The sequence below is a fragment of the Nannospalax galili genome, unplaced genomic scaffold, assembly GCF_000622305.1.
Source record: "Nannospalax galili isolate Female #2095 unplaced genomic scaffold, S.galili_v1.0 scaffold569, whole genome shotgun sequence".
NCBI lineage: Eukaryota > Metazoa > Chordata > Mammalia > Rodentia > Spalacidae > Nannospalax > Nannospalax galili.
Window position 1 is genome coordinate 403,404 of NW_008360300.1, and position 24,096 is coordinate 427,499.

Below are 24,096 nucleotides of genomic sequence, written 5' to 3' on the forward strand. Positions count from 1 at the left end.
CTCCCCCTTCCCCCCTGAAAAAATATTAAGTAAAATACAAGAATTTAACAGCTAATTGTTGAATTTGGAATCTAAAAGAAGCCTGGTTTTACAAGCCCTTACCACTAATAGTCCTATATAAAATAATAACTAATTAAAATGTTAAAATTTGAGCTTGATTCCTAATGAAATGGCTTTCATCTGGAAACTGAAGTTGAGGGGGGAAATCTCCTTCCAGGATTTATAAACCACTGGGAATTGAACCTAGGTCCTCACACATACTAGACATGCATTCTACCACTGAGCTTATCTAAGTCCTAGTCCTAACCTTTTAAATGGAAGATATTAGTCACTGATTTTGCTAATTCTGGAAACGAGGCTGAGGGAAAAAAATCTTACAGATTTACTATTGGAGCGGGGCACAAATAATCCCTTATTCTCTGCATTTTGATCAATTGTGGAACTTTGTAATAGTCACTATCTGTTGCAAAAAGAAGCTTTTTAATTATAAAGATAAGTATTTAGAATATAGCACGAGAGTACATTGGTTTAGAAAAGTGGTAGAGTAGTAGGCTCACTTCTTGGGTCTGTGATGTCTCTATGTAGGCTATGTCTACAAAATCAGACATGGAGTCCCTCCTATTGAGTGGGCCTTAAGTCCAATCAGATAGCTGTTGATTATCCCCAAGATAAAAGTGTCACTATTGCACCAATTACAATATTTTCTGCGTCAGTCATTGTTTTGTAATTTGCCCAGGCTTTACAGCAGGTCAAGACCATTGATTGCTTTTCTCCTTTGGCAGCTTGCATAGCGTCTTCTGATACTATGAGAATTAGCCTTCAGGGAGAAGGCTTCCAGATCCATTCCAGCTCAAATTCTCCAAGTCCTCTGTCAGAAATATGTGGTACCTTCAGCAATAGGGTCTTACCTTCAAGTTCTGGAAAGCAAACAAGAGCTGTGGCAATGGCCTATATTGAGAGTCTCTTGAACTACCCTGACCAAAAACTCCTAGGGAAGTTTCCCTTGCCTGGGACTGAGATTTTTGTTAGATAGCCTTCAGCTATACATACATGCATTCACATATATGTATATTTTTACAATTCTGTGTGTTTTGCCCACATGTATTCATGTTGTACAATGTCCCTAGAACTGGAGTGTGGATGGTTGTTAGCCACCATGTGGGTGTTTGGAACTGAACCCAGGTCCTCTGCAAGAGCACCAAGTGCTCTTAACCCCTGAGCCACGTGTCCAGCCTCCCTCCATCCCAACTAACATGTCTCTAATATCCCCCACCTCATGGTGCTGTCATGGTGCCTCTGGTATGATGTACTGTCTCTAACGATGTTCTCCCAAAGCACTGACCCAACTGTCATGAGCACACTATGCCAGAAACACAGATGAGTATTTTGCTTGCATATATGCATGTGCACCATGTGTGTACCTGGTACCTGCAGAGGCCAGAAGATCCCCTGGAACTGGAGCTATGGACAGTTGTGAGCTGAACCAGATGCTCTGGAAGAGCAGCAAGGGCTCTTACCCCTGAGCCATCTCTGTAGCCCCCTCTTTTCTTGCCTTTTCATAGCATCTGTTGCAGGTATTTTGTGCAGACATACCCTAACACTAGAAAGTAAGTGTGAGGGTGACCCTTGAGGTCAGGGGAAAACGAGGCTGAGGTGACATGACCTTCCCCAAGGCCACTTAGTCAGAGAAAGGAGTTAGCTGAGGTTTCCTATCTTCCCAGTCCACATAACCTGGACATTGCCCCCACGTTCACCTGCCGCTCAGCTGACAGCTCCTCGGCATGCTCGAGTGGGCTTTCCCCCCTCACCAGACACCTGACTGGGAATGCTCACACCGCCCCCACCCTTGGTCTTATCTTTTCTCACCAACATGCCCTTTCTCAGCTCTGATTTTCTTAAACATTTTCTGTGAGATTCTGCCAAAGACCTGCTCATTTCAATTACTTTGATTTTCTTTTAAGAAAAGCAAAATTTATGGACATCAAGCTGGTTTTGACACAGGAGGCATAACAAAAATTTTCATTCCTAAGTAAACATTAATCATCAGTCTGACAGGCTATTCTGGACTTGAACTATGACAGCTGTAATTTGGGAGAATACTGGTGTCAGCTCTTAGTATGAATCTGAAGTTCCTAATGGGGTCAGGGGACACCCAGGGTGTAATCAGGCCCTCAGACCTGAAATAGGGACCTTTGGAATCTCCTCCAAACTAATTCAATAACACTTAACCATAGCACGTACGCTCCCCCCCCCCCGTGTTCTCCGCAAATAAGAGGATCAACTTGAACTTTTCAATTAAACCAGTCTTTGCTGGGGCGCATTAAAATGGCAACATCTCAGCCCAGCTGCACAGGAGGCTTTGCTCTGTAGCTACCAGGTGCCTTGTAGTGACTCTTCAAAAGACAGCCAAGTTAAGGTGCTGCTTTCTGTCTCAGGGGTCCCAGCTGGGTTCTGCAAAGACTTAGCTGCCATAGGCTGCACGTGAACTTCAATGGACTAGCCAAGGGCAGGAACGACCTCTTTAGCATGAATTACTTTTCTTGTCCTTGTGACAAAATACTGGGCAGAAAACACTTAAGGGAACGATTAATTTTGATTCACGGTTTCAGAGATCGTCATGACAGGACAGCATGGTGGTGCATCATGGTCTGTGGCAGTAGGAGCTTGCACTGCCAGGTCACATTGCAGTTGAAAGTCCTACCCCAAAGAAAACCACTTCTGAGAGTCATACTGAGGCAAAAACAGAAAGATAGGGAATTATAGGAACATAGAAAAAACATGGAGAGAGGAGGCTTTATTTCTTAGATCTCATCTGTTTTTACTGCTGACAAAGCTAGGAGGCTTTTTAGACCTCACTGATGAGAACCTAAGAATGGGCTAAATTCGCTTAGCAGGTGAAGGCACTTGCTGAAGCCAAACGGTGAAAGGAGGGAGCTGACTCCCACAAATTGTCCTCAGACTTGCATACATGCACAATGGCACATGCATGCCCCCAAATAAATAAATAAACAAATAAATAAAAATAAATAAATGAAATAAATTAAACCTATTTTTAAAAAAGAACCCAATGACCCACAGAGACAGAATATGTCTTCCAAAAGAGATCTTGTCAATAAAGTGTGAGCACAATGAAGTGTGTTCACTAGGGCCACAGTTCCAGAGGGATTACAGTCCGTCATGGCTGGGAGGCATGGTGGCAAAGGTGGCAGGAGAAAGCTGAATGCTCACATCCTATCTCCTCTCTGCACAGGAAGCAGAGAGCAATAGGAAATCCTGCAAGGTTTAAGAACTCTTAAAGCCTGCCCCTCAGTGACATACTTCCTCCAAAAAGGCCGTGCTTCCTCAAACCTCCCAAAACAGCACCACCAACTGGAGACAAAATGTCCACATACTTGGAGCCTATGGGGGACATTCTTATTCAAACCACAACAAATGTCAAGGACCATAATTAGGCTGTACTTACTTAGGACCAAAGTGAAGTATAACTTTGAGTTTTTAGCCTTCTCATCGTTTCCCGAAACCCAAACGGTACCCTCATAAATTTACCTTACAGTTTTGTTTAGTCACAAAAATTCTTTAACTTTTTTTTTTTCGGTCTGTTTGAGACAGGGTCTCCCTGTAGCCCCAGCTGTCCTGGAACTCACTATGTAGACCAGGTTGGCCTTGAACTCCCTGCCTTGCCTCCCAAGTGCTGGGACTACAGGCATGTGCCACCACGCCCCACTAATTCTTTAACTTTTAACGTTGTTACATACTATGCTTTATGGGAAATGTTAGAAATAAAGGTGAGGGTGCTCATTAGCAGCCTTTAGAGATATAATTTGAGAGCCACCAACATCCTATATATACTCATTGTAAAGAAACCTGAACTCTGGACTGATGTTATGGCTCAGCGGGTAAAGGGGCTTGCTGCCAAGTCTGACAACTTGACCTGGATCCTTGGACCCCATGTCATAGAAGGAGAAAATCCACTCCTGAAAGTTGTCCTCTGTCCTTCACATGAGTCACTGTGCACAAAAATATAAATAATAAATAAATGTAATTAAAAATAATTAAAAGCCAGGCGTATTGGCACATGCCTTTAGTCCCAGCACTCAGGAGGCAGAGGTAGCAGGCCTCTGTGAATTCTCTCTGTGAGTAGAGAGAACCAACTCCTACAATTTGTCCTCTAACCTCTATAGGTGCACATGACACTTGTGCATACATTCACACACACACACACACACACACACACACACACAAACATATACACACACCCCTAAATAAATAAGTGCAATAAAAATGTTTTTTAAAAACCCATTTAAGGGGCTGGAGGGATGGCTCAGCAGTTAAAAACACTAGCTGTTCTTGCAGAAGATCTGGGTTCGAATCCCAGCACCCACATGGCAGCTAACAACTGTCCTAATTCCAGTTTCAGGGGGGATCCAACAGCCTCTTCTGTCCTCCGAGGACATTGCACAACATGTGTGTATTTACCTACGTACAGGCAATACATGCACACACATAAAATAAAAATAATAAAATATTTAAAAGCAAAAAGAAGCAGTCTAAGCTCAACTCATTTTTAGAAAAGCCAACACTTGTCCTGCATGGTGTGTTATTACAGCACCTTTTTATTTTTATTTTTTTCATTTTAATTAATTAACTAATTAATTAATTTGGTCTTTTTGAGATAGGGTCTCCCTGTAGCCCCAGCTGTCCTGGAACTCACTATGTAGACCAGGCTGGCCTTGAACTCACAGAGATCCACCTGCCTCTGCCTCCCAAGTGCTAGGACTAAAGGCGTGTGCCACCACGCCTGACACCTTTTTATTTTTAATAAATCCAGCCTTGCTTCATGTTTGGCTCACTCTTACATTCGTTGCTTTGTTGAAACCACAAATTTTTATTTGGCCTGGGTTGGGTGGCTGCGGGTGTGTTATGGAGCAGTGTTCCTTTGCCTGGTGACATCTCCCACAACAAAGTCTCTACAACCTCCTGAAACAGCACCACCATCTCGTGACCTGTAGAGAGCATTTCAAATGGAAACTAACAGAGCAGAAACCTTTTTAAAGTTTTCTTGTTCTCCTTCACTGTCATCTCCCCACTGCCCCATCTCCTCTAATCCTCAAATACCTGTGATGACATCTGAGATGAGGAGTACTGTGCCTGCTAGTGGGAAAGTGACCTTGGCAATTGGGAGTTATACCAAAAGGCATTTTCCAAGTCACCCTTCCTTCACATCTGCTTTCCTCCAGCTGGCTCTAGCTTTTCAGAGCCAGAAATGGTGAGGTCTCAGGTTGAAGGAGATTGTTCTTTGCTGTATTCTATTAAGCAAACACAGTAAAGACATGTGATTGTTAGCTGTTGAGGTTTTTACGATGGTGTAAAGTACTAGTCTGGGAAATGGGTATTAGTTACTTGTCTTATTGCTGTGACCAAATTTTACCTGACAAGAAGCAACTTGAGAGAGGGAAGAAGGGTTTGTTTTGACTTGTGGTCTAAGAAGGGTACAGTGACCCTGGTAGGAAGACACAGAGGCAGAAGCATGAGGTCACTTTGTGTTCAGAGTCAGGAAGCTGAGAATGGGCAGGAAGTAGGGCTGGACTACCAAACATAAACGCCATCCTCAGTGACTTCCAGCAAGGCTCTACCTCTTAAAGGTTCCACAACCTTCCTAAACAATGCCACCTGGGAACCAAGGATTCAAACACATGAGCCTATGGGGGACATTTCATATTAAACCACACTAGGAAATAATTTTATTTAGAGTTTTAAGGATGCAGGTTTCTCTGCCAGGATTTAGAGAAATATTAAGCTATCAAAACGTTATTATGAGGCTGGGCATGGTGGTGCATGCCTTTAATCCCAGTACTCAGGAAGCAGAGGCAGGAGGATCTCTGTGTGTTGAAGGCTACCCAGGGCTACCCAGTGAGTGTTGGGGACCTCTGTTGTGTAAAGTAGAAGTTTCTCCATGTCCGGATAGCTCACGAGCTCAGAGACTCCTTTCACAGCAGGGTGCCTTCCCGGCATTTTTCCTGACTCCTTTGTGAAGTAGCAGCCACAGGAATGTAGCCTCCGGCTCTGTAACTATTAGGCTTTCCTGTGTGATTTTCAAGCAGTTTGGCAGCCTGGCGGGAGCCCATTTCCACACGCAAATGAGGCATCCCCAAAGTACCTATCAGCTGAAGCTTTTACCACTACCCCCACGGTATAAAGTTCCCTGATTCCCCTCAATAATTGAAGGAGCTGGATCTGAGACTAGGAGCTGGGACACTGAGACTTGGAGCCACGCAGAGCCATTGAATAAAGAGCTGTAACACTGAGTCTGGCTGAGCTGAGTCTTGTCTCACTGCCTACAATCCAGCCTTCCCAGGAAGAGCTGTCTTTCCGTCACCTACTCACGGATCCCAGCTTTAGCCGCCTCACACTCTCCCGCGTGATTCAGCGGCCGGTGGATTTCGCATCTGGAGGAAAGTGCACGGGTGAAATTAGGGCAGGACTCGGCTTGGCAAAGCCCCAGCAGCAGAGAGCCACGGAAGATGCAGGGAAGCAGCGGAGAAGCAGAGACCTGCTGCCACAACAGAGACGCGGGGCCGCGGTGCTGCGAGACCTTCAGCACCTCAGCAGCGGACAGCGACGCGGGACTCGGCATGGCAGAGAAGCCCGCGGGACCGCGCCGCGACTCTCCAGGTGTGCGCGGGGCCCCGAGATACCCACGCACCTCACACCTGGCGCCCAGCGCGCCCCATAAATGAGAAAGAAAAGAAAAGAAACAACAGGTTCTATCTAATGGAAGGATGCCTAACGAAGGCAGTTAGGTCACTGAGAGCATGCCTTTTGAGGGGATAGTGGGACTCTGGACTCCTCATGTTATTTTCTGCCTCTTGACCACCATGAGGTAAGCACAGGCCCAAAGGCAGTGGCGTTAAGTGACTGTGGACTGAAATTTCTGAAAACATAAGCAAAACTAAGCCATTCCTCTTTTCAAATTGATTGTCTCTGGGTTTTGCCATAGTAATGAAAAGCTAATACAGGAAGAGCCAATTTTACAGTTGAAAACATTTGCATCCTAGAAGAATCAATTTGCTTCACACCACAAAGATCCCATAAATTCATTTATGTCTGCATTCAGGTGTCGCATAAAAAGTTTTGGAGCTTCAGTTGAGTACAGTGATACACACTTTTGGACCTAAAACTCTGAAAGCTGAAGCTGCCAGATCCAGGTCAGCCTCAGCAAGAGTCTTCTTCAAAAATAAATAAATAAATAAATAAACAAATAAGCAAATAGAAAAAAAGGAAAAGTTTTTTTTTAAGCTTTTATTATATGCTAGGCACTCAAAGCTCTGAGGATACAAGTATGAATTACTGAGAGCCCTGACCTTGCAGAGCTCACCATCTAAGCAGACACACAAATAAGTAGCTAATAAAAGGAGAATTTCTAAGTACTGTCATAGGATTTTGGAAGAACAGAAAGAGGAGAGGGGCAGGAAGCCAGGCTGTGACAAAATTGGGTCTGCTTGGCCCTGAAGCCCATCTTTTTTCATTACTGAGAGAAAGAGAGACAGAAACAGAGACACTATAACGCTGGGCGGTGGGGGGGGCACTTTGCTCTCCAGTGTTGGTCTGACATCTGCATCCACTTTGTGTCCAGGAAACAGAATGAAACACACCAGTTAATATCACACCTTGATATTAGACATCCAGCAAACACGATTATTTGGAGGGCTTTCTTCAGAGCAAACTGTTATCTTGACTCCTCTAATCTTTCCAGCCTAGAATCCCCATTTCCGGAGCCACCATTGGCCCCTTGTGCCAAATTAGAAATGTTATGTTTATCCTCAGTCCTTTGACTCCCTCTGTACATCCACATCAGCTGGAGTGGACTCAATCTCAGAACCCAGTCATTCCCTTGGTTCTCACTGCTTCATCTGTGAGGAGCAGTTACAGTGGGTTCTTGAGCCATCTCCTGATATACTAACTCTTCACAATCCCAGCTCCACACCAGCACCTCCTTCTAGAAAGCAAATTAGAGTATGCCAACTTCAGGCTCAAGTACCTTCTGGTACTCCTAGTGCTTGGAGAACAGAATGCAGCTCTGCTAGTGGATCATCTTCATCCCCCATCACCTACTGCAGCATCTCAGAAGTCCCAAAGAACCTGCCCGCAGCTCCCCTTCCCTTACTCTCTCTTTCCACCTTCTGAGCCTGGGGTGAGACCAACCCATGCCTCTCAACCTGGAAAACTCACATGCGTCCCATAAAAAATATTACTCACCCTATAAACACTCTTTTTATTTTTCCAGAAATTCTAAATCAGCCCCTCTTACGTTATGCCTGAATCAGCCTTCCAGCCTTGCTTTTAGACTTCTACTTTAGTGCTTGTCATAAAAGGACACCACCCACCCATCCATCCAGGGTTTTTCCCTGTACTCCAGCTCCCCAGAATTTTACAGTGTATTCCCAAAACTCAGTCACAAGAGTTTGATGACTACCACATCACAGGATCCCCTGTTGGTCTTTCATCTGTGTGTACCCCAAAGCCTTTGATTCTCTGACATTCTCTGCAGGTCAGTTAGGAACAGGAAGCTGAAACACCACACAGGGACTCATAATTTTCCACCTTCAAAATAAATTCTGTAACCCCACTACTCACTAGGCTTGTCACACTGTCAAAGAGTGCTTGATGTAATCAGTGCAAGTGACAAAGAAAGAAAAAAAAAGGAGGAGCAACTCCCATTGTACCACACAGCTACAAGGAAGAGAGCTGGACTGTAGGGCAACATACTCCTGCAGCTTGAGAGCCCCTTCTGGACTCCTGATTGAGATGCCTTCATCACCAGAATGTGCCATACAGTACCCCGGGCTGTGTTAAGAGCCCTGCAGGAAGATCCAGTAAAGCCGCAGTCCCCACCTTTGGAAAATCTGCCTTGGTTAGATTTCAAAAAACACCTCACACCTGAGATCCTAGGCCAAGTGCATAATGAAAACTGTGAAGAGGACTAAAAGGCATTAAAAAAAACCCTACACCTAGTTTGTTCTCCCCTTAAAGCACTCAAAATAGTGAGAAACACATGCTTAAATGACTTCTCTAACAGCATATCGGCAGTTGCTACTAAGAAGTGGAGACAGAAAGGTGCCTGAGTTGGGAGTTTGAGGCTATCCTGGGCAACATTAAGACTCCAACATAAAAAAAAAATTTTGAGACAAGAAAAGGTTGAAGCAGATTTTAAAAATTCAAATTAGGAGCTTGACCTACATAGCTAGGTCTAGGCCAGCTCTGGCTACAGGGAAACCTTGTCTCAAAGACAAAAAAAGAAAAGAAAAAATCAAATTAGGGGCTAAAGAGATACGTTAAGCAGTTAAGAGCACCTGGGTTTGGTTCTCAACACCCACATGGGGTGGTGGTTCAGGACTTATAACTCCAGCTCTAGGGGAGCCAATGCCCTTTTCTGGCCTCTTTGAGCACTGTACTTATGTGCACAAATCCACACTCACACATACACACATATGCACAATTAAAAATAAAATCTTTTAAAAACTTTTAAAATTCAAATTAGGAAAACTGGAAATGCTTCAAATTTCATCTGAAACGAGGTAGAGGCTTAAATATATGTTGCTCTTAGGTCAACTTAACATAATGGAAATACAAATTAGATTGTTCATAAAACAGACACAAAGATGCCTCCTGAATTGTATAAATCCAAAGAAAATGGACCTTCTGTGGCTTCCCCATCATCAAAACCTTTCACCACAGTTGTTTCAGACAGGTCTCTCTCATGTAGTCCAGGCTGTTCTCCAATTTGCTATGTAGCTGAGACAGACCTCGGACTCCTGACCCTTCCGCCTTCACCTCGCAAGTGCTGGAACCACAGTTGTCAATTTGTGCTTTTATGTATCACTAAAAAAAATAAAACATTTGAAAATAAAATCAGATATTTATATACCCCATTTATTTCTATAATTAAATAACTTTAACTTCAAACAACTCAGTTTTCATCTTAGAAGAGTAATTTCCCAATTTACATTTATCTGAATAGGTGATTCATAGTTCTAAAGCTATTGGGACTTTTGCATCTGGACGCCAGCGCTAATGAGAAGGCACTCTGTTTCCCACTTTTAAGTGCTCAGTAGATTTGATTAGATTTCGCATCCTCTACAGCATATTGGCCAATGTCTTTCTTTGAGCACAATTAGTTGAAAACACATCCTACTGTTGTGTCCGGTTCCCTAGTGCTCTCTCCCCTCCTTGCAAGGATTACTGAAGATCGGAAATGCAGGTGATTATCAGAGCTGCCTTTGATACCCGCATCCTGCATGCTGGGGAGCCCTTGGAACTGACTTTGACACAAGATAATTAAGGATTCCCCTCAAGGAGCAGCTGCTGAGCTGCCTCTGGTCTCTTTCTATTGAGTTCGTTTTGAACTCTTGATCAAAGATTTGACAGGATTTGTTGAAGCCTGTGTGCGGTGAAGAGGAAGGAAACAAGTAGGGAGGGAAAAAGAGATCCTCATGTGGCTATAAATAGTTTCCAAAGGAACCTGCTGGCCCGACCTCACTGGTCCCTTTTAACTTCCATTTAACAAATCCTCTTCATGCAGATTAGCTCCTCCCAGAAAAGAAAGCTACAGGCGACTCGCAGAGCGCTGCCGGACCACTCAGCTCTGGGTTTGGAGCAGTCCAGCCTCTGTAGGACGCAAGGAGCTGGGGGGTGGGGGTGGGGGTACCTCCAGGAGACCCTGGCTACTGAAGGATGATGCTGGTGGCCTTGCTGGGAGTCAGCTGGTTCTGCTCGCCCCTGGGAGCTTTGGTTCTGGCCTTTAACAACATCAAGAGCTTGATCGACATGCAAGGGGCAGGCAAGGTAAGTGCAGCTAAGCAGCAGTTGTGTTAGGTATCAGGCATGATAGCAGGAACAGAGGCTGCACACTGAATCCAGTTCTCTCATCATTAACATATTAAAAGAACACACGCCAGTAATCCCATCAGCCAGTAATCCCATCACTCCAGAGGCAGTTCAGGGCCATAAATTGGAGGCCAGCCTGAGCTACAGGTGATTAAAAAAAAAAAAGCAAAGCAAGCAGAAAAGGTAAAATAGTTCTCCCATCAAGGGCTCTAAATCTGTCTACAAATCAGAGCATAAGTGAAAGTGCTGCCATGAGCTAGGCCTTTATACATAACAGCTCATTTACCTTCCTCACAACTTGAGATAGGCACCACACTTTCTAATTACAATGAAGAAAAAGAGACTCAGGAATTTAAACCAAGACAACACAGTGAGTATGCAGGAGTTAGAATTTAAGCACACTGGGCTATGACATGTCCCATGACAGGAATTCTACTTCACAGAATTGTTTTTGGGGTAGTATCATGTGTGTATATTTTATAATATATGTTATACCATATCTGTGTACTTACACATAATAAAGGACAGCTGGGAAGGAATGGATGCAGTGACTTGATGGCACTCAGAAAAATGTATTGAAAAAAATCATCCGTCATCTGTCAGGCTTGGTGGTATGTACACCTTTAGTCCCAGTACTCAGGAGGCAGAGGCAGGAGAATCTCTGTTTGAGGCCAGCCTGGTCTATATCTCAAGTTCAGGCCAGCTGGGGCTACAGGGAGACTCCAGAAAGAAAAGAGAAAGAAAAGAGGGAAAAAGAGAAAGAGCTATCATCTGTAAGATATATACAAGAAAAAAATGAAAAATACCTTTTATAACACCAAAACAATTAATTAATTTTTATAAGGCAAAATAAAAACTACAGGAAAAATCTTATTCCACTTTTTACAAAGAACATTACTTTTTGAAATTTTTTTGATCTTTTTGAGAGGGTCTCCCTGTAACCCCAGCTAGCCTGGAACTTGCTATGTAGACCAGGCTGGCCTTGATCTCACAGAGATCTGCCTGCTTCTACCTCCTGAGTGGTGGGATCAAAGACGTGCACCACCACAGGTGGCCCTAAATTCAGTTTTAAAGGTAAAACAGGTTGAGGTGTGGTTCATAATTAAAAGACAAATTTTCCTTCACACAAAGCCTCTACAGACCAAGGTCTCTTCACAGGTGGTTTGACTTCCCCTTCCCAGAGGAAAACCAATTATTCTGAAAAATGAAGATAGTTTGCCAAGGTTTGTCACAGCACCCCAATTGCCTTGATGGTTTGGTTCTCTACCCATGCTTTGGATAAAGGCCTCTTACATCTTGTTGGATTTCCCAGCCTGTGACAAGCTTCCCTTCACAGGGCTCACAGTGTGTGTCAGACAAAGACTGTAATGCTGGAAAATTCTGCCTCATGCCCTATGATGAGAAGTCATTCTGTGCCACATGCCGAAGGGTAAGAAGGAGGTGCCAGAGGAATGCCATGTGCTGCCCAGGAACATTCTGCATGAATGGTGAGCAATCTTGAACCCTCCACTCACTCCCCGCAGGACTGCCTGGCTCCAAGCCATGGGGGTTACAAACCGAAGGCATCAGCTGAGTCTCACAGACTAGGGATACTCCAGGGGAATTGGTTCTATGGGGTTCTTGGAGCTGCTTTTTTAAGATTTATTACTTTTAATTATGTGTATGTGAGTGTGTCTGTGTTTGTGTATGGGCATATGACAAACAGAAGCCAGAAGAGGTTGTCAGATCCTCTGGAGTTACAGGGAGTTGTGTGTTGGAAATTGATCTCTGGTCCACTGTAAGAGCAGTATGTGCTCTTTAACTGTTGTACCATCTGTTTTATCCCTGTTTTTGATGAAACAAAAGAATTTACTACTGGCAACATTTCTTGCTAGTGACATGGAAGAAATGATTTTTTTTTTTTTTTTTTTGGTTTTTTTGAGATAGGGTCTCCCTGTAGCCCCAGCTATCCTGGAACTATGTAGACCAGGCTGGCCTTGAACTCACAGAGATCCACCTGCCTCTGCCTCCCAAGTGCTGGGATTAAAGGTGTCTGCCACCATGCCCAGCAAGGAAGAAATGATTTTAAGAGCAATATTAAAGGTGGATGGTTCAAATCCCTCTACTTTCACTTAGATTTTATTTATTCATTTATTTTTGGCCTTTTTGAGACAGGGTCTCACTGTAGCCACAGCTGACCTGGAACTCACCATGTAGGCCAGGCTGGCCTCAGTCTTACAGTTCACCTGCCTCTGCCTCCCAAGTGCTGGGATTAAAGGTGTATGCCACTATGCCCAGTTCTCACTTAGATTTTATTAATCAATAACTTTCATTGCTATGTGTGAGCATATACATATTCAGTACATGTCCCAGAAACCTAAGTTATATATAAGTGGAAGACAGAGGTGCAACCAAACTGCTTAGCACTATGATAACTGCATGCCTGTACTTCCGCTCCTTCGTGTTAGCAACACTAAAGCCAGTTGTCCCTCAGGTGTTCGCATTACAATGGAAGCTGAAACACCAGTAATGGAAAGAAAGGCTGAAGACCAAGATGGCATTGAAGTAAAAGGAACCACTGAGCAGCCCACTGAGGAAAAGAAACGTAAGAGGAAGCCTAGTATTAAATCACAAGGCAGTAAGGGTAAGAGCAGTATTCTGAACACATCTTCCTAAAATAAAAACTTCCCTTCCTAGTCCCACACACTAAGACGTTCTTGCCACCTTAGAGCCAGGGAGATTGCGTAAGAGTCTGCTGCTCAGGATAGGGCAACACCTCTAGTATGACTGGTTAGCATGAAAACTTTTATTGTTCAATTTTTAAGCAAACACACAGGACTTTTACTATGCTGAGATATAAACATGCCAGTTTCCCTTTCTAGAGCCTCAAGATACAAAGGAGATACAAGTAGATGCGTTCACTTTTCAACCTCATATAAAATACAAAATGAGTTTTTGTTTTTTTACACAATTGGAGTCTCCAATTACAATCTTTGACATAACATAGCCAGAATTGTTTGAAGGTGGTGAAATGGCATTCTTGTTCATGTCATGAGGTTAGCTGGCCCCTTTATAAGTATTATTATCTATACTCACTATAAATTGTATTAACAAAACTTTGCTGAGTGTTACTCATTTCTCAAGACTGGAACTCCCTTCTTTTCTTGATGAATGTCTTCACTTTATAAGAAAAACGATAAACCTTGTTAGGTAGGGCTGGAATTTCCACATCATTTTTGCTTTTAGTGTGAGACCTATGGGTCCTGCTGGCTGCTTTAGTTTGCAGGGTAGCCTGTATTCACAGATCCCTGACCTCATCCCATTAGCACTACATATACCGCACTTAAATCTCCCACTAAAAGCCTACATTCAACCTGTTACGGGACAGGAGGGAGAAAGCTGTCTTAGAACTTTGGACTGTAGCCCTGGACTTTGCTGTGTTCGCCATTTTTGGACGAAAATTTGCAAGTCAGTCCTATCAGAAGGACAAGTCTGCTCTAGGAGAGGACATAATAGATACTGCCCAAGGGCCAGAAATCTTCCAGCGCTGTGACTGTGGTCCTGGACTACTATGTCGAAGTCAAGTGACTGGCAACCAACAACACACACAGTTAAGAATATGCCAAAAAATATAAGTTGTAAACACTTAAATATGGGACTCTTCATTGTGTTGAAACAGACTTGCAGGCACTAATTTTAAAGTACTTCTTTGTTTTGTTTTCTTAGACAAAGTCTTATATATAGCCCAGGCTGGACTCAGACTCGTGATCCTCCGGCCTCAGGCTACTGAATATAGGGATTGCATAAATATCTCTTAAAACCATATCTTCTGGGGGCTGGAGAGATGGCTCAGTGGTTAAGAACACTGGTTGTTCTTGCAGAAGACCCAGGTTTGAATCCCAGCACCCACATGGCAGCTAACAACTGTCCATAACTCCAGTCCAAGGGATCTGACAGCCTCTTCTGACCTCCGTGGGCATTGCACGACACGGATGCACTTACCTACAAGCAGGCAATACACAAAGACATATAAAATAAAAATAATAAAACAAAAAAACATATTTTCTAGGAACAGACATAGCCAAGCAGAGTATTATGAGATTCTGCATTGTGAACTACTTTTTGTCTATTGATCTACAGAATGGATATGTGATTCTACAATAAAATAATCACTGTATCAGTAACATGAGACAGGGTCTCCCTGTAGCCCCAGCTGTCCTGGTACTCACTATGTAGACCAGGCTGGCCTTGAACTCACAGAGATACGCCTGCCTCTGCCTCCCAGTGCTGGGATTAAAGGTGTGCGCTACCACACCCGGCTAAAATAAATCTTTTAAAAATTGAAATTGTGGGGCCAGAGAGATGGCTCAGTGGTTAAGAGCACTGGCTGTTCTTGCAGAAAACCTGGGTTCAAATCCCAGCGCCCACATGGTGGCTAACACTGTAACTGCAGTTCTAGGGGCTCCAACGCCCTCTTCTGTCCTCCGTGGGCACTGCATGATGCAGGTACACTTACATACAGGCAGGCATAACACTCACACAAATAAAAATAAATTGAAAAAAGATTAAAAATTGTGTAGTGGTGTCCAACATGATGTTTTGATATATAGTGATCTGGCTACCACACAAGCTAATCAATGTGTTTATCCCATAAATTTGTGAGTCATTTCTGGTAAAGAAGGGCTACTACCTGACTGTATCTTGAGAAAAAGTAATGGTGCCTGAAGCTAAAAATAACTAAATTGTTGTATCTTGCAAGGGAAAACTATCACTGAAATACTGTATTTTTCCTTAAAAACTCATTTCCAGCCAGGTGTGGGAGGAAGAGGAAGGTGGATCTATGAGATCAAGGCCAAGCTAGTCTATACCAAGTTCCAGGCCAGCTGGTGCTACAGAGACCCTATCTCAAAAAACAAAAAAAGAAAACAGTAACAACCACCCATCCATTTTATTTTCCTTTATTTCTTAGAAGGGAACCTAAATTATTCCAGTACAGAATAATTTGGTTACTAAAGAAATAAGATTCATTCAAAGGTAAAAGATCTTATGTTTGAATAGTCCTTTGCACTTACAAAGCATTTTCACATATTTTTGTTTCCAATAATTTACTTAGCATTTGATAACTTTTTACATTTTTATATTTACATAATTTTTATACTTGGAAGATAGAGCTTTGAAGGACTTGTACACAAAAGTTACCTTGGGCAGGGCATGGTGGCACACATCTTTAATCCCAGCACTCAGGAGGCAGAGGCAGGTGGATCTCTGTGAGTTCCAGGCCAGATTGGTCTACCTGGTGAGTTCCAGGCCATCTGGGGCTACAAGAAGATTCTGTCTCAAAAAACTAATCAACAAAGCCAAAACAAACAAGTTACCTCAGCGAAAAACAAGAATTGCATTGTCTGAGGTTTAAGAAGCCAACTTTATTCCTCGTAGAAGTGGGTTGCATAGGGAGGCCCTTGCTAATGGTCTCCAACCCCATGCTATAGTTTTCACTTGTGAAATAAAAGCACAGTTATTAGTATATAATACAAATGGGTCAAAGAAAAAGGTGAATTTATGACAGTCCCTAGTCTCTAAAGAATACAGAACCAAATTCTGGATGGTTCTGTAACCTCTGGGAGTCCCTTGACTAAACTGTAATGAGTAAATAGGGGACAGATAGAAGAAGAACAATGTAGTTGCAGCATAAGGCAGAAATAGAAATTCCCATTAAGCATCTGCCATTGTCTCTGGTTCTTTCTATCAAACCCATAATAAACTATGATCATCAACAAATTTGCTAAGAAAATAAGAATAACATTCAGTAACAGCTCAAGAAGTTTTATTGACTACAGTACATGGTAAGCATAGAGAAGCAGCAATCATTTAAAAACACCAAATACCCTTACATAGCAATGGTTAAGAAATAAATTAGGACTAATGGTGGGCATGCCTAGGGGGGGTTGGTGGGGGGATGGTCTCATTCACTTCGATCCCTGGGCTCTCGGTACTTCCACTGGATGTAATCAAAAATGTCTTGCTCACTATCTACCGGAAGGGGCTCTCCAGCAACTCCTGCAAGTACAGAAAAGAAGAAAGGTATTTTGAGAGCCAATTTGGGAACTTAATTATAGAGGACTGAGAACTACGTCGGACTTACTTTCAGAAGATGAAGAAATGGTAACCTGGCCTGGGTGTGCCCGTGGTGGAGGCTTAGCGTGCACAGTGCCCTAGGCTCCATCTCCAGGGAAGAAAAAAAAAAAAAAAAAAAAAAAAAAAAAAAAAAGAGAGAGAGAGAGAAAGGAAAAAAAATACCAACTAAGGCCACTAAAAAGAAGCTACTGCCTGCTTGCCACCACCCTCCCACATAAGCCTGTGTCTGTTTTGTCACATGTCACCAGTGCTATAAAAGGAGCCCGAGTACCCCAATTATGGTCAGAAAAGTCACTTTAGTTCATGATTTTCTTTTCTGTTGGATCTCTATTGTAGCCATGATAGGAAGTATTTTACTTAGTTCCTCTAGAAATTTCAACTCAAAATGTGGTTCTTGGATTAGTAGCACTGACATTACTTGGAAGCCAGGAGTAGTGTTGCACACCTGTAATCATAGCACTTGGTAGGCAGAGGCAGAAACATCACAATTTCCAGGCCAGCCTGGGCTACACAGTGATACCCTGTCTCCAAAGTCAGATTAATGAAATGAAATACTGACTCTTGAGTCCCACTCTAAGCCAATGTAATGCAATTAGAACCTACACTTAAAGAGGACCCAAGTGATCTACATGCACGTTAAAATGAAAGAAGCAGAAGCAGTGCCCTGGTCTGCCAGAGATAAAAATCTTGTTTTACGTAATTTTTAGGACAAAAATGGCAAAACTTCATTTTCTTTAGTAAAGACTAGTAAAACCACAGTAGTTGGGGAAATGTTAAACATGATCTATAAATCATAGACCAAGCAACACTTACTCTTTTAAAAATATTTTATTATATCCATTTATTTTGTGTCGGGGGGTATGTATATATGCACGTGTGTGCCAGAGGGTGGGCATGTAGAGCTTAAAGGACAACTTGCAGGAGGTGATTCTCTTGTCCTACCATGTGGATCCCAGGGATCATATTCAGGTTGTTACGTCTGATGGCAAGTGCCCTTATCCACTGAGTCATCTTACCTTATTCTTTAAACTGAAAAGCATGAGGCCAAAATACCCAGTTTTTGTTTTGCTCTTTACCCCACTGAGGGACATGGGGGATAGCATTCAAGGCTTTATTACATGCTAAGAAAATGCTCTACCACTAAAAGAAATGATACCCAAGTTCTTCAGAAGTTTCAGAGATACATCAAAACAAACTACCCAAACCTTTTAGATCCATAAGAGTCTTTTGAACGGGCATCTTGGTAGGTAGAAAGGACTTCATCTTTTCCCCTTGTGCTGGGGGTCAAATTCAGGGCATCATGTGTGCAAGGCAAGTACTATACCAATTAAGCTACATCCCCAGCAATTTAGTCTAATAGAACTGGAAATAACTTTTGTCTTACTGGTCAGCAGTTGAGCCTTAGAAGACTCTTTAACGTCTTCTGAGATTAAAAATATACAGAAGCCAGGCATGGTGGTGCCAGCCTTTCTTTAATCCCAGAATTTGGGAAGCAAAGGCAAGCAGCTCTCTGTGAGAATGAGGCCAGCATGGCCTACATAATTCCAAGCCAGCTGGGGCTCAGGGAAATCCTATCTCAAAAAGACCAAACAAACAAAACAAAAAAATGCACATATATACATATAAAGAAGCTACAATGAACTGTCAGTGTTACTAAGAAGCTTTCTTAGAGAAACTGTATTTGTTAGCTTAAAATAGCCTTTGTTTTCAAGACAGAATCTCATGTAGCCCAGTCTGCTCTCAAATTCTCTCGGTAGCCAAGGCTGGCCTTAAGACCTGCCTTCAGATTCCCCAAATGCTGGGATTATAGGCATGTCAGGTAAAATAACTTGGAAAACAACTTTCTCTCTAGATGAAAGAATTATCTCTAAGGCAGTCACAAATACTCACCAGTGATTCCCAAGGGGCGGATGGTATACTCATTGATTGTGAAGCCCTTTTCTAAGGCATGAGCTCTCATATTCTTATTAAAAATGTCACTTCCAGTGAAGTAGAGAACACCACAGTAATACTGATCTTTGGGAATCAACCTTTAAAAAAGTAATTTTTTTAAAAGTATACATTTCAAGTTTAATAAATACAGATTTCCTAAATTCAGTAAGGAACAAAATACCTAAAATAAGCCTATGTGGCCAAATAATCTGAGAGAGATCATTAGATTGACCATTCATAAACCTAATATTGCAACTGGCAGCTCCAACTCCAATTAGAAACTCCTAACGCTGACCCACAAGGTAACCAAAAGCAAGATAAAAGCCTGACACTTCTGCCTTGTTTTGAACTATCTGCTTTACTTTGGTTGAAGCCATTGTCCTGTTTTAAGTAACTGTCTATAACTTGAGTCACCTGGAAGTCCAGAACAGGAGACTCTCAAGCAGCACAGGTCACAACTTTGAGGGCAATTATTCATGAGAGTGAGGCTGCATTGTGGAGCAGAAATAATCACCTCTCAGGAACCCCCCTGGACACTATAGTTTGTAGGGCTGGAGCAGAGACAATGATGGAAAGGCCCACACCTTTCCCAGAACTGCTTAACTGTACATACCTCTCACCCATGCTCTGATTCTTCCCCTATTTAAACCTAAAGCCCATGCCAGTACCCAGAAGATGGACTTGGGGGTTGTTGAAAGCCTTTATTATCTGTTCCTCTTTCCAATGTGACCACATTGAATCTCTTATTCTGCTTTTCATTATTGCTTATCTTAAATTAAGGTTATTAGGATGGGTAGCCAAGTCTAGTCTGCTGGGGCTGCTGGAGCCTGGGCTTTTGCCCAAAAATTTCAGTTACACAATATAACAGTAAGCTTTTCTCTGCCAGAGGTGTGCATAATGAAAAGCAGTATCACTTATTACAACTAACTGTACCCACTTGGGGAATGACTTCACCTGTGGTAGGTGTCATGGTGAATGGCATGTATGTAGGCATTTAATATTCTTTACAGTTTATCCTAACATTGTATTTGGCATCTGACAGGAACCTATCACTGTTCATAATAAAAAGTGGCTCTCTCTCTCTCTCTCTCTCTCTCTCTCTCTCTCTATATATATATATATATATATATATGAAAACTTCAATTAAAGAGGGAGGGGGAGAAAAGGATTCAATGCAAGCCAAAATTGATAGATTAGCAACAAAATGGGACTCATACCTGATATCAATTCTTCTGTGTGGATACTCCTCTTCATCATTTTTCCTGGGAAGCTGGCACACACCCTACAAAGATTAAAAAAAAAAAAAAGTTTAGATAATTTAAACTTAAGGCTTAATCTTATCAAATGTTAAAAGTGAAGCTATTTAGCTAATTGCAGGAGTTCTAGAGTTCTCAGCACTTTCAGCTTAGTAGACTCTCTAAACTCTATGTGGAGAATCAGGCTCTGCCTGCTCAAATTTGTATGAAAACAGTGGCTTTCAGACTGTGTCTTGCTCTGAGTAGCTCCATTTTATAGGCAGCATTTGGCTCCATTCTGAGCACAAATGTAGAGGCAGGATGACTCTGCTTCTTGTCTATGCACTGGAAATACTACTTATCCAGCACCACTCATGATGTACAGACTGACAAGTAACTTTTTCCTGGAAGTAAAAAGGTATCACCTATAGATTTATCAAAGAAGTTGGGAATATATGGGCACATGGGTATATTAAAACTATATCAGAAAAACCAGGCCTGTGAACTTAAATCAACTTCAACCTGGACCCTAAAAGAGGCCACATAACACTGTGGTACCCAGAGAGCCCCACCAAATTGTCATCTCACAACTGTTGTCAAAGGTGCCCACAGTCAGGGAACTCCCAACTGTGTTTACCGCTTAATGTGACACACTTAAATTACCTCCCATCTACTAACCCTTCCCTCCAGACCCAGTCCTGAGCCTCAAGGGTCTTGGTGTTTCTACAGCTTGGTTTGAGTAAATGGCTCAGTTCTGTATGTGTCCAGCAACTCTCCAACTGGCTTTGCTAACAACCACCTGGAGAACTGGGACTTTTTGGTAAACCGCCAGTGAGAAATCTCCACGTAGTTTGTGAATTTACTGTCATTCAACAATTTTGACATTGTCAAAAGAGACATTTCTGGTATAGTGTGCCTGTAATGTGCTGTATTCCTTCACCTTCTCATCGTATTTCATGGTAGTAAATAAGGATTCTACTTATATAAATTTGGCTTTCATATGATTCTAAACAAGAAATTAACCAAGCAAAACACCAAATATGAATGAGAGTCCAAAACAAACTGGGAAAAGTAATCAGAAGAAAGAAGAAAACAAATGAAAGAGCTGCCACCAGTAATATCCTTGAATAACAGAAGATAACAGATTCATGAAACAGAACATTACAGAAAGAATATTCATGAAAGGGTTAAATATGACAGCAGAAGAGTCTGAAGAAATCTCAGAAATTACGAGACAGGAAACCGACAAAGAAAAATTTAAAAGATAAGCAAATTATTAGATCATCTTCTCTACGAGGGTTTTTTTCTTTTTTTTGACAAGATCTCCCTGCAGCCCAGCTGACCTGGAACTCGCTATATAGATCAGGCTGGCCTTGATCCCACAGAGATCTCCTGGACTCCTCAGGCACCAGGCATGCATGTGATATATACATGCAGGCAAAACACTCGTACACATAAAATGAAAATAAATATTTTTTTATTTACTTTCTATTTCAAACTTAAAAAAATTTTATTTTATGTGTATGAGTGTTATACCTGCATGCATGTAAGTGTAACATGTTCTGCAATGCCCACAGAGGCCAGAAAAGGGCACTGGATGCCCTGGAACTGGAGTTATGAACAATTGTTAGTCACCATGTGGGTGCTGGGATTTGAACCTTGGTCTTCTGCAAGAGCAGCCAGTGCTCTTAACCTCAGAACCATTAAATAAATGGTTCAGTCCCCAAATAAATAAAGTCTTAAAAAATATTCGTTTTTGTTATTTTTAAGTATGTATATATGTCTGTACAAGTGTGCAGGAGCTCCCAGTGCTCAGAGGCCTTGGATACCCTCAGAGCTGGAGTTATAGGTGGATGTGAGCTACCCAACTGTGGGTGCTAGGAACTGAACTCAGGTCCTCTGCAAGACAGGATGTGCTCTTAATGTTGAGCCATGTCTCCAGCTTCTACAGTTTTCTAACACAAAATGTCTGAATTAGTTTTGTCAGCTTTTCCCTTTCCAGAAAAATGAGCAAAATTTCTGGACTGGGCAGTAACTCATACATATATAAAAAGAGCCACAAACGTCACATATTTCAAATTATAAAATAATTTGACTTACACTGCCACAGTCTAAGAAATTTTAGTTGTTAATGTATCACTAAAAGCAATGCTGTCTTAATCAGAAAAGTGAAAAGCCTTATCTAAAACGGGGTATTTTCTTTGGCTGTTCCTATAGCTGAAAGATTAATGAAATACATTTATCTTCAGAATATGAAACCTATTTCCTTAGGCCTCAGCAAGTTCCAGCTCAACTTCTGTCTTCAAGTGCATAAGTCAGTGTTTCCATGAGGAATTATTACGAGGCTCTCAGTTGCAGCTATAGCTGTCTGGACCCACAGGCTTGCTGTTTGTGCCATCAGTAATAGGGGTTTAACCAACAGCTTTGTTTCAGTTAATTTTACTTCCTGAACTTTTTCTGATTTGCTAATGTTAAAGAATTTCTTTGTATTACTGTGAACTTTTTAGTAGATTGCATGGATTATTTTTGTTTCATTCTGAGTATCTGAAATAAACCCTTTCATTTCCTTGGAGCAGTCAAGATATCCTGTACTGTCACTTGAATGGAACTAATCTTATATAAAGCTAATAGACATTTAAATGCAGAGGAAAATGTTTTTTTCTTCTAAATATATTCATAGGAAGAACAGCTCAACTATCTAAAGATTATTATTTTATAAGATAACATAGAATCATGCTGATTTCCTTAAGGTTTGATTACATTAAGAGAATCTGGGTTTTTGGGTTTTGTTGAGACAAGGTCTCATGGTCTCATGTTATAGCTCAGACTGGCCTGGAACTTTTTATGTAGCCTAGGCTAGTCTCAAACTGGCAACTTTGCCTCAGTCTCTCTAGTGCTGGGATTACAGGCATGAGCCACTTGGTTAATCACTATAGTGAACTTGATGAGATTTAGAATCATCTGGGCTCATCAGGAGAGTATCTTGATTAGGTTCATTAGGGTTGGAAGACCTGCATGTTGTGGGTGGCACCGTTCCTTGAAGTAGGATCCTGAACCACATAAAAAGAAGACTATGGGGCTGGTGAGACAGCTCAGCGGTTAAGAGCACTGACTGCTCTCTAGAGGACGCGCGTTTGATTCTCAGAACCCACATGGCAGCTACGAACCATCCTTAACTCCAGTTCCAGGGGAATTCGAAACCCTCTCTGATCTCCGCGGCATTGCATGACACGGATGCACTCACATGCATGAAGGCAATACATTCATAGGCATAAAATAAAAATAAATTATATATATATAAAGGAGAATGTAAGGTGAATACAAGCATTTATTTTTTTGCTTCCTAAATGAGAATGCCACATGACCAGCCACCTCAAGCTCCTGCTGCTGGGATTTCCCATCCTGATAGGACTGCTCCCTTGAACTGTGAGTCAAAATAACCCTTTTTCCTTCACTTGGTTTTGTCAGGGTTTTTTTTTTTTTTTTTTTTTTTCTTTTTGAGACAGGGTCTCCCTGTAGCCCCAGCTGTCCTGGAATTCACTATGTAGATCAGGCTGACCTCGAATTCACAGAGATCCGCCTGTCTCTACCTCCAGAGTGCTGGGATTAAAGGCATGCACCACCACGCCCGGCTTTGTCAGGGTTATTTTAATCACAGCAACAGGAAAAGTAACTAAGATAACCACCACGCCTGGCAGGAACCCATGTTTTGAAGATAATTTAGTAAGCCCATGAATCAGCATATCTGCAAAACCAGCCAGTGGTCATAGCAACAAGAGGCTTTAGCATCAACCGGAAATACAGTAAGATTTTTTTACACTTTATAAGTTGAATTCATTATGCTGTCAATTTCCTTTCAGAACCCTGGAGACCTTAACTTCTTTGGATATCTTAGTTCATGTCCATCAATTAGAGTCACTTGCTGCTATGA

The 24,096-nt window shown here is 42.1% G+C and overlaps 2 protein-coding genes across 3 annotated transcripts in view; one reads left to right on the forward strand and one right to left on the reverse strand.

The window, feature by feature from the left end:
• Positions 1-10,731: 10,731 nt before the first annotated feature.
• Positions 10,732-14,498, forward strand: Dkk4 (dickkopf WNT signaling pathway inhibitor 4). The gene is given in 5 exon segments (XM_008824229.1): positions 10,732-10,842; positions 12,221-12,371; positions 13,358-13,507; positions 14,226-14,377; positions 14,379-14,498. Coding segments are annotated over 5 exon segments (684 nt in total).
• Positions 14,499-16,269: 1,771 nt separating this feature from the next.
• Polb (DNA polymerase beta) overlaps positions 16,270-24,096 on the reverse strand; it is a 37,429-nt gene continuing 29,602 nt past the window's right edge. The window contains exons 12-15 of one of the 2 annotated variants that reach the window (XR_606909.2): positions 20,148-20,212; positions 18,889-19,028; positions 17,006-17,086; positions 16,270-16,920 (exon numbers count right to left, since the gene is read on the reverse strand). Coding sequence is in view for 1 of the 2 variants with exons in the window: in XM_008824230.2 (XP_008822452.1) it covers positions 16,826-16,920; positions 18,889-19,028; positions 20,148-20,212 (300 nt within the window). In the remaining variant the exon portion in view is untranslated. The remainder of the gene's footprint in view (positions 16,921-17,005; positions 17,087-18,888; positions 19,029-20,147; positions 20,213-24,096) is intronic. The other variant, XM_008824230.2, reaches the window with a different exon arrangement.